Raw genomic sequence first — 13142 nt, 5'->3', positions numbered from 1 at the left:
TAATAGCACACACTGCGCTCTTTTTATCTGCTATTTTAAATCTGTCATCTTTTATAAAATGGCAATATCGTAGTTGCTATATTTCTTTTTCTTTTATAAATCACAGCTATAACCCTTTAAACTAATTTCTTCCTTAATGTGCATGATGTTTATGATCCACAACAAGCTCTATCCAATAAGAATGTCGAGAAGATCAATTTTGTTACAGAAAATAACGGAGGTTAAGACAAAGAAAGAGGGAGCCTGATTATACGCTTTTTTGCTTATTACTTTTATTGATATTCATTCATCAACTTTTTTCTTTTAAAACCCATTTTTATGCGCTTGTGTGTGCGGGAGCTTGTGTGAGAGAGCGTGTGTTCTGCATGTCTATTTATTCCTATGCTTGATTGCTCTTTTCCTTCTTCTTTCTTTCACTTTTCCCTCATGTCTTTGGAAGAATACTATCAAAGCTTTCCTCTTCCGCCTCTACCTGCTTCTACGCAACGCTATCAGAAATACCAAAAGACAAAAATACATTATGACCTTGAACAGACTATCACCGAAGTAGAGGTTATCGCTATTCAAGAAAAGTTAAAAACAGCCATGGATAAAATAGTACAAGACTGGGCAGAGAGACACGATAGTTTAGTGGATGCTCTAAATGCATCAGAACGCATGAAGAGAGGCCTTGTTGAAAAATATAATAACCAATTACAGAGATATCAAAGGACAGTCAAAGAAATGCACTTTTACAAAACAAGCTACGACCAGTTACTTCTGCGACGACATTCCCTGTTAAGCTCTAGCTGTAGTTATAGGCCCGGAAGAAGTCTCAAAAAAGATTACTGCTCGCTACCAAGGCTTACGTCCCCTTTCTCGACATCTTTGGCTCCCGTAAATGAAGTTGTTGAGGCGGCACTCTCCCGGGACCAGTTGAAGGACAAAGAAATTGACCTGATGGACTTTGATTCTGACCTCTCTGATATCATTAACCACTCTTCTACCATTTCCGAGTGTGATGGTTCACTTCAATCACAAGACGACAAACATACTGAAAGCTCAAGAATAAAGGAATATAGCAAAGAAAAAGATGCAATGACCGAAAATAATGAAGAAAATAGTGAAAATGAAAAAGAAATTGCTTCGAGAAATAATGAAAATAACAACGATAATAATAATAATAATACCAACAATAACAATATCAATAATAATACGCGCTCATTGGACCCGATTGAAGAAACAAAAGTACTCAAGTTTGCTTGTGGTGATGGTTTTTGGAATACGATCGCGAACGGTAAAGCAAACAAGGAAGAAGTCGTTCAAACTGTCATGTAACGATCACTGTTCGATAAATGTGCTTCGGAAGCTTATATATTCTTTGTTGCTAGGAATTACTTGCGTCGCGGGGGTAACCCGAATGTCGCCAAAAACTCAGACACAGTCAAGAGAGTCAAAGAAGGCTACAGTCTGGTTCATGCATTAGTTGCTATAAAGAATACGGCTGCATTACAAAGTGTACTTTTAACTGGTGCAAAGCCCAATGTGTTCCCGTTGACGGATAATCCAAAAGACAAGGTTACCCCCTTAGTGTTGGCAGCTCAGCTGGGTTACTTGAATGGCGTCAGGCTGCTGATCGAGCAGGCTGGGGTGGATATAACGAATAGCTATGGCCCATCTGGCGAAAATGCGTTACACGCAGCTGTTCAAAGTAATTCGAAGTCAGTAGTCACTTACCTCTTGAAGGCGTCTCAAAACATATTACTTAGGAAGCTCGACACTGCTGGTAAGTTAAGTCATCCCCCCAGTTTATAATGTGACAATGCTAACAACACACACACATTTATACATAGGCGCAACTCCTCTACATTATGCATGTTCTGCAGGAAAATCCGAGTTTGTCACTCTTTTGGTGAAAGGCTATGATGCCAAGATGGATGCTCAAGATTCTAAAGGGGAAACACCGCTTCATTATGCTATACGTCATCGTCAGTTACAAGTCGTGACAACCTTGATTCGACTAGGCGCTGATCCAAACGCATGTATTCTTAAGAAAACATCTACTCCTCTTGACTTGGCTAAATCTAAAGGCTATAAGCTTATTGTTGACTATCTCAAGCAGGTTGGGGGCAAGACAACAAAAGAAATTGAAAAAAAGAGGATATCTATCGTTAGTAGTAATACCAGTACGTTCAGCAGTGAAAGTTATGGTAGTAATGATACCAACTCTTCTTCTTCAGGTTCCATCAAAAAGTTTTTCCATGTAAAGACAACTAAGCTATTGAAGGGAAAATAAAATTTTATTGTATTTACATCGTTCTTGGGCCCTGAAGAATGTCTTTAAGATTTCCTTCTGCATCAGAAACTGATCGTTCCCAATATTTTTGTGTTTTTTCTAGTTGCTTTATTGTTTCGTCTGTTGCAGCGATGGAATCAACGTATTGCTTTTTCATGTCACTTAATGGGCTTTGAATGAACCTATCAAGAATACATTAAGACAGACCGTACTTGTTTATTCGGCATGATGTTACATCTTTCCAACGGGCTTGTAAGTTTTCGTATTGGGATCCAAGCTATCCAGTTCACGTCGGGTTAATTCTGCCATCTTGCGTTCGCGTTGTTTGGCTTGGATCTGAGCTTTGACAGTAGCTACTTGTTGCTGGCTCTGGATATATTTGGCTTGTAATTCAACAAAGACCTATGTCATGGGTTAAAGATGTAGGTCAAATGGTTTGTTTATTTTTTACCTTGCGAATGGCGTCATCTGAAAGCGTAGCCATTTCGATGATTAATAAACAGTAGTTTCCAGTTCAATCTAGAGGTTTTTAACCTTCAGAGACAATAATTAGGCCAATCAAAAATCAATTTGAGATGTAACACAAAGAATTAAGGGTAATTTCATAAAGGAAGAACTGTGTTTGACACAGCGAATGATTCACAAAATCACTTCCTTTTGAAAGAGAGCAGGAAGGTCTTTATCTGCTATCTCAAAAAAAGATCAGCTTAAATTTTTCTGAAAGGTACTATTTACTGCAAACGGCAAAAGCAAAGCGAGTTTTAGAATCTTTGTAGTAAAAAATGATAAGGCATTTGAAGTTTATACAATGAAAATGTTATTTAATAGTTTGTATGCACCAATAATTGCCTGACATCTGGAGGACATACTTGTCACAAGCTCATCTGCAAGTTCAAGTGGCAACATCTTCCACTTACCATGAAGGACGCCCTCGAGCTGCTTTACCTTGTGTATCTGATGTCTTTTCTTGCAATGTACTACCTGAGTGCCCAGTTTCTGGTTTTTGAAATCAAGAATGCGTTCTTGGCTACGCGTGATATGGTCGATATATGACAGATATTGAGTAATTAGTAGAGGCATATATTCTATTATACATTCTTCTGTGTATCAAATGAGAATAAAAAGAAAGAAAAAGGGTAATAACCAAACTGAAAACAATCAATATGTAAATAGCAGCCATAGATTCTCTACCTCAAGTAAAACTTCTCATTAATAATGTTCAATTCTACTTCGCGTAGCAGTGTTCTCGCTGAAAAATACACTGAGTTTGAATTAATTGTACCCAAATATAAATACGTTGTTCCTGACTTCATTGTTGCCCTTTTTTATCATTTTTATATTATATTCGTAATCATGGAGTTTCCTGATCTCGGCAAAAGATGTACAGCACCTGCTTGTAACCTTTATGGTAAGATAATATTAGTAGTAAATATGAGTAAATAGAAGAAATGACGGGGTTTACTATTAGACTTTTTACCTTATACATGCATTTACTGCAAGCATATATTTTGGTATATATATTGCTATTGTTACTATTATCCAATTGATTAACGTCTATATAGTCAAGACCATTTCAAACTACAGGATCATCATTGTCCAAGTCTGAATGATCCAAAAATGGATATTAGGTAGGAAAAAGAACAGAAACAACAACGACTACTTGCGTAGTCTAATACTTTATATAGAGTGCCTACATGTCCTATTTGTGAAAAGCCAGTATCAGTACCAAGAGGACAAGATCCGAACATTAGAGTAAGGACTATATATTGTTAAAGTCAACCTCAGTAACCTCTTTATCTGATAGATGAATGAACATATACAAAACAATTGTGCGGACCTGAAGCCTAAAAATGATAATACATGCCGTAAAAAGGGCTGCACAACAAAGATGCTTGTGCCAATGCAATGTCCTGACTGTGGGCGCTCTTTTTGTGTGAAGCATAGATTACCAGTAGATCATCTCTGTAAAGGAAAACAGACAGATGCAAAACCAGCGAAACAAGCTAATAGCATTTCAAGAGCAGAGATGGAAAGGTACATATTGCTTTGATACTTCCTTCGTTTGTTAACCTATGTTGATAGACAAAGAAAAGATAGAGTAGATCAAAGGAAGCAAGAGATTCATAGACTTCAATTGAAGGCGAAGCAAGGAGTAAGTGTAATGTATATATTCCCCATTAAAGGTATTAACGCATGTGTCAGAATCTTACTGACAATGAACAATTACAACTGGCCAAGCTATTATCTTTACAAGGAGACAAACATGGCAAATGCGTTGTTTGCTAAAGAATATAGAATAATAATAGTAAATATAGAAATAATAGCTTAATCCATTGTTTGCATATCATCAATAAATACCAATATTTGCTAAACAAAGTAGTAAATTGTTTATATAGATTTATTATTTGTTTAGCATAATTTCTCTTTCCTTAGCTTATGTCTCTCGTATACCTCATGAAAGGAGTTCTCTTTTACTACTATTACTCTTACTTGTACTCTTAACAGGTATGCTTTAGTTTTGGAATTGGCATTCTCCCACTACATTTAAAGAATGCTTTGGGTAATATGAATGGTGTCCTGAGAATAGCCTCTAATGCTGTCTTCATATGTTGACTACGTTGCTAATGAAGGTGATTGTTCATGAGAGCATTGTAAAGAAACAATATATTTGATATATACCTCATGTCTTTGATTACTCTCCAGACCAGAAACTTTTTCCCATTCTGCAACAGTCTTTACAAATTTTCTACATATCTTCATAAGGTTAGATTCTCTAAGGTTGCTAGTACTATCATCATCCACTCTATCATCCATCAAAATCGGAATTAACGTCGGGTTCACACAAAAGAACAGATTATTCGAAGCAGCAAAGGAACGCGCAGCATACTCGCATGCTAGAATACATGTATTATAGGTTGCGAGTACATGTAAAATCTCTTTATCATCCACTTCCACAGGTTGTTCGCTCAAGTTAAATCGAATGGCCAAGTTACGAAAACGATCTGCACATTCTTGCATCCATCTTGACTGCCTTATTAAGGCTGTGTCATCATTTGTATCCATATTTAAGGTAGATAACGCCAGCTGTATGATAACATTCATCTCCATACGCATCTCAACAAAGTATAGCTGTACAGATGTTTCCTTACCTAATCCATTTAATGCCTGTAGTATAAAGAATGAATACAGGGCATAATTCCCTACTTTTCTGTGTTCTTACCTTGAGTGCCTCAAGTGTCATAACATAATGTTTTGTCACAGAATCTACAATATTGGCTGTGACTGTGCCAATGTTGTTTGGTACCTGTGTTTCAGCATAGGCTAGAGAACCTAATGCCCTTAGCCAATATGCACTTTCCTCAGATTGAACCTATTTTTATTTATTGTGAGTTCTCGTTAATATATATGCAATAGAACAACATGATCACCTTTTTAAATAAGCTCCTCACTATAGCTTGCATGAGTGCAAACCATCCACGACGTCCTGCTTCTAAACTGATGAGATAAATGTTCCAGCAATTTGATGTAAACATTTCGTTGGTGTCATCCCATGATCCATAGACGTGTAAAAGCGATATCACCTTGGCTGTAAGTTCTTCTGTAGATGAGGTATGAAGTAGCAATTTTACTAGATTGATCTTTTGTGTTCAAAGTTGAGTAACACAGCTATTGATGCTACTAAGCACACTTACAAACATAGATGACTTATTCATCCCTTCCTTTAACTTATCAGTGACACTTTCTGCAAGCCAAGATGGCACTTGACGGCATTGTTGTAAAAGAAATGTCAAATATGGTAATAAAATGGCAGCAACTTCATCTATTATAAGATATAAATATCGTTATCGTCTTGTCTCTTTTACTTTTACCATTGGCTAATAATAGTGTCTGGTATGCTTCTTTAAAAGATGCTTCAAAGTCCCATTCATTTAATAGTGTGCAATATCGCGCTTTCATCTTGAGTAGTTCTTTAAGCTATATTTCATTCAAGTATTCAGTATATTGTTTTCTTTTCTCTTCTTGCATACTTTAGCATTATATGTCCCACATAAAAGTTTTGGAGTTGAACCAAAACGTGTCGATTTTATCAGGTTATTTATTCCAGTTGATAGGGCATCTATCACTTCATTCACTGTTTGATGCAATCTTGATATAATTGGAACATCAATGTCCATTGCATTACGATCTCGACTTGCAAGTGCAATATGTGAAATTGTATATAATAGCTTTGCACAAGATATGGCCACTGTATATTTTCGTTCGTTTATCGCGTCATGAAGAATAGCTTGACAGTCTCCGATGGACGCGATGAGATTATCGGCTGAAGGGGAATCGATGATCCGAACGATCAAGTGTTGATGAGTAGAGACTAGATTTTGTGTACATTGAAAGGCTTTGCTTTGAAGTTCTGGTTTCCCTTTTGTTGAATTTATAACAAACAGTAGCCTTAAAATATGTGTTTCGTCAAACATGTAGAAATGGGATAAAAAAGGAACGAAATATTTCTTTTATTTCTTTCTTGTTTTTATAAAATGAATGATGGTAACGACTTGGAAGTAGCTTATAAAGTTCTTTTGGAATTAGAAACAAGGTTCAATCAAAAGCCTCGCCCTGGTAATTTGGGTATTCATGGACCACAAATACAGGCACTCACTGGATATGTGCATGTATTTAAACAACATCCTCATCCACTGATTATCAATACTGCTATATTGAAACTTGCTGACTGGTTTCGTTCTTAGTAAAGAAATAGAAGAGAATTGATTGATGTGTTATTAATAACCCAAATAATAGCAATAATACCGTCAAGCTTTATATTTTAAAGGTATTTAAAGAGGCATCACACCATTTGGAGAAAGTGATGAATGTGGATGAAACAGTCAGACGTATTTTACCTATCCTTGGCAGTAATGATCCTATTGCGAGATCACTTACATTAAGGTAATATACTTTCTTTCTATTGATAATAACCTAGATTGATTTTGGCGTGCATGAATTATTAATATAGAGTTCTTGGATGTATGTCTTCAATTATAGCAGAGAAGTTGGATGTTCAATTTGGGTAAATACTCTTATTATATATATGCATACATATATGTAACAATAGTATTCTTTTATAGTATCATCCAAAGACTCGAATTAGCAACCTATAAAATAGAGTTACAGGCAGCTATTTGGGCAAGTGATCAAATATGTGAAAAATCAAGTCGATTTGCTGCAGTCATATTTCCAAAGATTGATAAGAAATTAAGAGGTAAAAAGAGTGATATATACACAAAAGGGCCGAATCAAATGGTGTCTTTAGATTCCTTTATCCCTCTCAGTATTAAGTTGACAATAGTAAAGATATTCAGACATATGCATGAAGACATTGGGATGACAAGAGAGGCTCAAAATACGTGTCTAAATTTATTAAATGATCCAAATGCTGATAGTGAATTAGTCATTGTCACCCTGAGAACATTAACGCTCTTGATTAGTAAAGGTGTCATTGATCGAAAGGAACAGGTAAGAAAGAAATGAAAAGTATATATGCTTTATTTACACGTGAATGCAACGAAAAGATTGATAGATTACTTGACTATGCATTGAATGATACCAGAGACAGCGTCCGTTATAGCGCCCTTCATGATCTGTCTATACTCCAGAAAACATTGTAAATTCTTTATTTCATACATCATTTTCCTAAATTGTAAAGCATTATACCTAAGCCACAGACCTATCAAAATAAATTAAGCCGTTAATTTCTATGCACACTTTTTCTACTATTAAAAAAGACATGGTCAAAGTCACTTCAGAATTCATTTCGATCGGCTGCAATAGAACAGCTCATGCTGCCTGCTGGGGACATGATGGTCTTGTTGCATTCGGTGCTGATAAGTTGATTGCTCTTTATTATCCTTTGGCAAGGAATACTTTCAGTTCTTTCTTTTTTTCTTTTGCGCTAATATATGTTTCTATTAGGATGAGAGTAGCAAAGGCGTGACAGAGACATTACCTGGTCATAGAGGAAGAGTCAACTGTTTATCTTTTATTGAAAGAGGTCATTATACAATAAGAAAAATAAAAAACATAAAACTAATAATGTCAAAAGGCAGTGAAGACAAACTTGAGGATGTTGCTTTAGTATCAGGTTCTGCAGACTATACGGCTAAAGTTTGGAAAAAAGATAATACTGGAAAGGTTCTTGTTACAAAAATGTGTTCTTGCTAGTTATACTCACAAGGAACTTTAGTGGATCAATTCAGCAACTATGGAAGGTCATACCGGAGCATTAGAGACCATCGCCTGTATGCGTGCACATTCTATCGAGACAGAAACAGATATCATCATCACCGGTTCATCCGATGGAACCATTCGTGTATGGGAGCGTCGCGTTGTAGATGATGGTTCAGGTTGGATATAATTTGAACAGTTTGAGTTCAAGGGCACTAATCTTGATCATAGACGAGGTTATTTGCAAGCAAGTGATCAACAACGGAAATAAGTATCCAATGTCATTAGCATTGTCCTATCTTCCAAATAGTAGAGGTAATCAAGGGGTGAATAAGAAAAAATGAGAAGGAGAAAGTTCAATGTCTTTATATTAGTCCCAATTCTTGCCAGTGGGCACACCGACAAAGTGATCACAATCTATGTTTATCAGTCCACCACAAACGAATTTAAAAAGGTGCACACATTGCAGGGCCATGACAATTGGGTCCGCGACTTGGCCTTTGCAACTTATACAGGACAAGGTAATGAGAGTGTCAATAATTCGTTCAAGAAGGGTGATTTGATGCTTGCAAGTGCAAGTCAAGATAAATATATTCGTCTTTGGAAGATATCACCTCATGTACCTGCGCCTACAAAACAACAACAACAGGAAGATAATGGTCTCAGCAGTGATCTGCTGGATGCTTTAAAAGAAAGTGCACTGTAAATGAAAAGTAGACATGTAAAGAAGAAAAAAAAAAGATAACTAAAAAGGCAATTTATAGATCTGGAGAACAATTAAGCACCAAAGCACATATAATCACTGTTGACTCTTGTCAGTATTCCTTAATGTTTGAGGCGCTTCTTATGGGTCATGATGATTGGGTATTTAGCGTGCAATGGCAAAAGCCCTACATGGCAACAGGTAAGGAGGGTGTGTGCATCAATATGATTTAAATTGACATACCCCTTTGTGTAGATGCAAGTGGCGAAAGGCAATTTGTTCAGCCCATGCGTCTTATTTCCGCTTCTATTGATAAATCCATGATGATTTGGAGTCCTGAACCAAACACTGGTGTCTGGGTTAATGAAGTGCGTATGGGTGATATCGGAGGAAGCACTTACTTGGGTTTCTGTGGTGCTATGTTCAGTCCAAATGGGAAACACATTGTTTCTCATGGAGCCAATGGATCATTCCATTTGTGGAAAGACAACTCTGAGATCGAAGGAGAGAATAATTGGTCGCCCAAGGTTGCTATCAGTGGTCACTTTAAATCTGTCGAAAGTCTTGCATGGGATCCCAAATCACGATATCTTCTTTCAACCAGGTTTGTACTGTCTGCCTTATTTCATACTGAATATTGACTCTTGGGTCTAGTTTGGATCAGACAACACGATTGTTTGCTCCTTGGAATCGTACGGTCGATGGTCAAAATGTATCTACATGGCATGAAATGGGTCGTCCTCAGATCCATGGTTATGATCTGAAGTGTCTTGCTTTTATTCATGACTGGCAATTTGTAAGTGGAGCTGATGAAAAAGTTCTTCGTGTCTTTGATGCGCCCAAGTCTTGTGTCGAAAGCTTAGCCTGCTTAACTGGAGATGAGAGTCTAAGAGAGAACATCGCAAGCCGACCCGTAGGCGCCAATTTGCCTGCCCTTGGTCTTTCTAACAAGGCTGTCTTTGAGGGAGATGCTGGTGAGGAAGAGACAGATGTCTCGAATGGTTTGGGCGCTCATGCATATACTTCGGCTACTCCTGAAGCATTAGCAGAAGTTATGCAACATCCTCCATATGAAGAACATCTGTTACAGTACACCTTGTGGCCAGAAGTAGAGAAACTTTATGGACACCTTTATGAACTTACTTCCGTTGACGTAAGCCGTGACAGCAAGTACATTGCCTCGTCTTGTAAAGCAGCCACAGCTGAACATGCCATCGTCCGCTTATTCAATGCGTCCACTTGGAAAGAAATTAAGCACTCAATCGACGCACACGCCCTCACAGTGACACGTTGCAAGTTTTCTCATAACAATCAATGGCTTTTGACTGTATCGAGAGATCGTCTATGGGCAATTTCTGAGCGTAGAGAAGATGAAGTAGAACCATATAAGCTTGTTGCAAAGAACAAGGCACATGCTAGAATCATCTGGGACTGTTCTTGGAGTCATAATGACAAGCTGTTTGTCACCGGCTCTCGTGATAAAACTTTCAAGGTATGGGCTCGCCCTGACCAAACCATTCCAAACTGGGTTTGTGTTTATACTGGCAAGTGTGATGAAGCAGTTACAGCAGTTGATTTTGCACCGAATGCAGTGGATGGTGATAAGTAAGGGCGCTAACATAGTAGCTATCGCTTCCAAAAACTCACTTTATATAATAGATACGTGATCGCTGTAGGATTAGAAAATGGACGTATATTACTGTATACAACCGAGAATGGTCAACAGGTTGACAAGTGGACACTATGGCATGAATTGGATCAAAGGTGCGATAAATAGTTTATCTATTCTTTATGACTAATCCATATCTTAGACTCTGTCATTTCGGCGTTGTCCGTTCTTTGGCATGGCGTGCAGCTACTCAAGATAGACTACTTCAGCTGGCTTCTGCAGGCGAAGATCACGCTGTAAGAATTTTCAATGTTGAATATTAGAGATTCATGTAATATATTATTTCTTTTCCTTCTTTTTACCTGTTAATTCACGCTCTCAAGTACTTTTTTAATGGTAGTAAACATTTTCATACGTTCAAACATATCCTCTAGTGTCTTTTTGTCTACATGAGATTCTTCTTGCCATAATTCTAAAAGATGATATGCGTCTGTTGGTTCTGATAAACTTGATTGTAGTTGACCAAACAGACTTGTTTTATAGATATATTCTTGATGGTATGAATAATCAAGTAGTAATACCATTTCATATAGATCAGATACATTTACTGCTGCCACTTGAAGCATTGACTCGGTTGAAAGCGGTAAAGGAGTAGTAGTATGCTGTTGTTGTTGAAGCACTTTTGTTACAAATTTATCTACGTCTCTTCTCAGTTCCGACCAGCGTGAACATACATCCTCAAAGAGTCCAAGTAACACCCTTTGTTTCTCGATCAAGGAACTTATGGAATTTGTCTGCTTAAACAAAAGCTTGCTCTGATCGATATTGTATCTTTCTACAGTTTTTGGTAGTTCTAGTGTACATTTACGTTGCGCGACTATATTGCAAATAGACTGTAGTGTGGATAAGGATCTTGATTGAATATCTGCCCAAGTGTTATAAAGAGTCTTAGCTCGATTCAGCAATTGCCATGTCGTATTGCGTTGTTGTATGAGCTGTTGCATATTGAAAAGAGCAAAAAAAACGTGCAAGCCACAGTTCCTATTGGAGAAATTGGATTACCGCCTCTCCATGCCCGACCTCAACAGCACATAGAGCCCCGCAGAAGCCATGAATCTCCCTCTTCTCCTCCCTACACCTAATTAAGGGTATGTATATTCAAAGATGAACTATATTTTGTGATAATAGAGGGATGGATGATAACGGATGTGTGGATTATATGGATGGATGCGATATGTTACAATCATTTCGAGCAAAAAGATCGGAGAGAGAGCTGTGCTGAAGGAAGGGGAAAATGGGAATGGGGAACAATTGGGGACAATATTCAATGACGATACATCCACACACACACACACACATTTAGAAAGAGAACAATTATTAATACGCAATTTTGGTTATAGATTAGTCAAATATGGGTCGCGTCATTCGTGCTCAAAGAAAAGGTGCTGGAAGTATCTTCAAATCTCACACCGTTGGCCGTAAGGGTGCCGCCAAACTCAGAGTTTTCGACTTTGCCGAACGTCATGGTTACATTCGTGGTATTGTAAAGGAGATCGTCCACGATCCCGGTAGAGGTGCTCCTCTTGCCAAGGTTGTCTTCCGTGATCCTTACAAGTAAGTGTTGACATCTTCTTAAATATTCTTTATTAACCTCATGATTAGGTACAAGCTCCGTACTGAAACCTTCATTGCCACTGAAGGTATGTACACTGGTCAATTCATCTATGCTGGTAAGAAGGCTTCTTTGAACATTGGTAACGTCATGCCTTTGGCCTCTATGCCCGAAGGTACTGTCATCTGTAACGTCGAAGAAAAGGTTGGTGACCGTGGTGCTATTGCTCGTACTTCTGGTAACTATGCCACCATCATCGGTCACGGTGATGACGGTAAGACTCGTATTCGTCTTCCCTCTGGTTCCAAGAAAGTCATTCCCTCCACCTCTCGTGCTGTCGTCGGTATCGTTGCCGGTGGTGGTCGTATTGACAAGCCCCTCTTGAAGGCTGGTCGTGCCTACCACAAATTCAAGGTCAAGCGTAACAGCTGGCCCAAGACTCGTGGTGTTGCTATGAACCCTGTTGACCATCCTCACGGTGGTGGTAACCATCAACACATTGGTAAGGCTTCTACCATGGCCCGTGACTCTCCTGCTGGTCAAAAGGTCGGTTTGATTGCTGCTCGTCGTACTGGTCTCCTCCGTGGTACCAAGAAGATCAAGGATGCTTAAACCTCTTGATTTTGCCATTAATAAACACACGAGTAATCATGTATTATATCTCCTTAATATTTATTTTGCCTTTTTTATGTAAGCTAAAGATGTGACTGTCTAAAATGATAAAACT

At 38.0% G+C, this 13142-nt stretch overlaps 8 protein-coding genes across 8 annotated transcripts; 5 read left to right on the top strand and 3 right to left on the bottom strand.

The window, feature by feature from the left end:
- Window positions 1–269: 269 nt before the first annotated feature.
- On the top strand, window positions 270–2284 carry RHIMIDRAFT_84721 (uncharacterized protein). The gene is made up of 4 exons (XM_023615779.1): window positions 270–1313; window positions 1371–1690; window positions 1749–1765; window positions 1833–2284. Exons 1-4 carry the CDS (start codon window positions 382–384, stop codon window positions 1893–1895), a joined length of 1332 nt encoding a protein of 443 aa, XP_023468843.1. The 5' UTR covers window positions 270–381; the 3' UTR covers window positions 1896–2284.
- A 4-nt stretch (window positions 2285–2288) lies between these two features.
- RHIMIDRAFT_198328 (Prefoldin subunit 1) lies at window positions 2289–2759 on the bottom strand (the record flags this gene model as incomplete). The annotated part of the gene is made up of 3 exons (XM_023606278.1): window positions 2289–2457; window positions 2511–2677; window positions 2727–2759. 3 exons carry the CDS (start codon window positions 2757–2759, stop codon window positions 2289–2291), a joined length of 369 nt encoding a protein of 122 aa, XP_023468842.1.
- Window positions 2760–3559: 800 nt separating this feature from the next.
- Window positions 3560–4427, top strand: RHIMIDRAFT_271482 (uncharacterized protein). The gene is made up of 5 exons (XM_023612254.1): window positions 3560–3683; window positions 3744–3786; window positions 3838–3903; window positions 3961–4027; window positions 4080–4427. The coding sequence occupies exons 1-5, from the start codon at window positions 3629–3631 to the stop codon at window positions 4323–4325; spliced, it is 477 nt and encodes a 158-aa protein (XP_023468841.1). The 5' UTR covers window positions 3560–3628; the 3' UTR covers window positions 4326–4427.
- Window positions 4428–4695: 268 nt separating this feature from the next.
- On the bottom strand, window positions 4696–5961 carry RHIMIDRAFT_84701 (uncharacterized protein). Its single transcript, XM_023615778.1, has 4 exons — window positions 5704–5961; window positions 5496–5645; window positions 4955–5440; window positions 4696–4896 (listed from the first exon to the last, which is right to left on the bottom strand). Exons 1-4 carry the CDS (start codon window positions 5806–5808, stop codon window positions 4774–4776), a joined length of 864 nt encoding a protein of 287 aa, XP_023468840.1. The 5' UTR covers window positions 5809–5961; the 3' UTR covers window positions 4696–4773.
- A 799-nt stretch (window positions 5962–6760) lies between these two features.
- Window positions 6761–8030, top strand: RHIMIDRAFT_84691 (uncharacterized protein). Its single transcript, XM_023615777.1, has 6 exons — window positions 6761–7016; window positions 7070–7216; window positions 7284–7337; window positions 7396–7529; window positions 7581–7783; window positions 7840–8030. The coding sequence occupies exons 1-6, from the start codon at window positions 6808–6810 to the stop codon at window positions 7933–7935; spliced, it is 843 nt and encodes a 280-aa protein (XP_023468839.1). The 5' UTR covers window positions 6761–6807; the 3' UTR covers window positions 7936–8030.
- Window positions 8031–8054: 24 nt separating this feature from the next.
- RHIMIDRAFT_286617 (WD40 repeat-like protein) lies at window positions 8055–11126 on the top strand (the record flags this gene model as incomplete). The annotated part of the gene is made up of 12 exons (XM_023613399.1): window positions 8055–8196; window positions 8256–8318; window positions 8370–8458; window positions 8511–8670; window positions 8723–8806; window positions 8866–8897; window positions 8922–9193; window positions 9256–9395; window positions 9450–9798; window positions 9849–10799; window positions 10854–10958; window positions 11006–11126. The coding sequence occupies 12 exons, from the start codon at window positions 8055–8057 to the stop codon at window positions 11124–11126; spliced, it is 2508 nt and encodes an 835-aa protein (XP_023468838.1).
- RHIMIDRAFT_84663 (uncharacterized protein) lies at window positions 10952–12185 on the bottom strand. Its single transcript, XM_023615776.1, has 2 exons — window positions 11166–12185; window positions 10952–11097 (listed from the first exon to the last, which is right to left on the bottom strand). Exon 1 carries the CDS (start codon window positions 11805–11807, stop codon window positions 11169–11171), a length of 639 nt encoding a protein of 212 aa, XP_023468837.1. The 5' UTR covers window positions 11808–12185; the 3' UTR covers window positions 10952–11097; window positions 11166–11168.
- Window position 12186: 1 nt separating this feature from the next.
- RHIMIDRAFT_84646 (ribosomal protein L2) lies at window positions 12187–13110 on the top strand. The gene is made up of 2 exons (XM_023615775.1): window positions 12187–12417; window positions 12466–13110. Exons 1-2 carry the CDS (start codon window positions 12215–12217, stop codon window positions 13025–13027), a joined length of 765 nt encoding a protein of 254 aa, XP_023468836.1. The 5' UTR covers window positions 12187–12214; the 3' UTR covers window positions 13028–13110.
- Window positions 13111–13142: the final 32 nt, after the last annotated feature.

This window comes from Rhizopus microsporus (assembly GCF_002708625.1).
Source record: "Rhizopus microsporus ATCC 52813 unplaced genomic scaffold scaffold_3, whole genome shotgun sequence".
Lineage (NCBI taxonomy): Eukaryota > Fungi > Mucoromycota > Mucoromycetes > Mucorales > Rhizopodaceae > Rhizopus > Rhizopus microsporus.
Note: the sequence above shows the minus strand (reverse complement) of the source record. Positions and strands in the feature narration are given on the sequence as shown.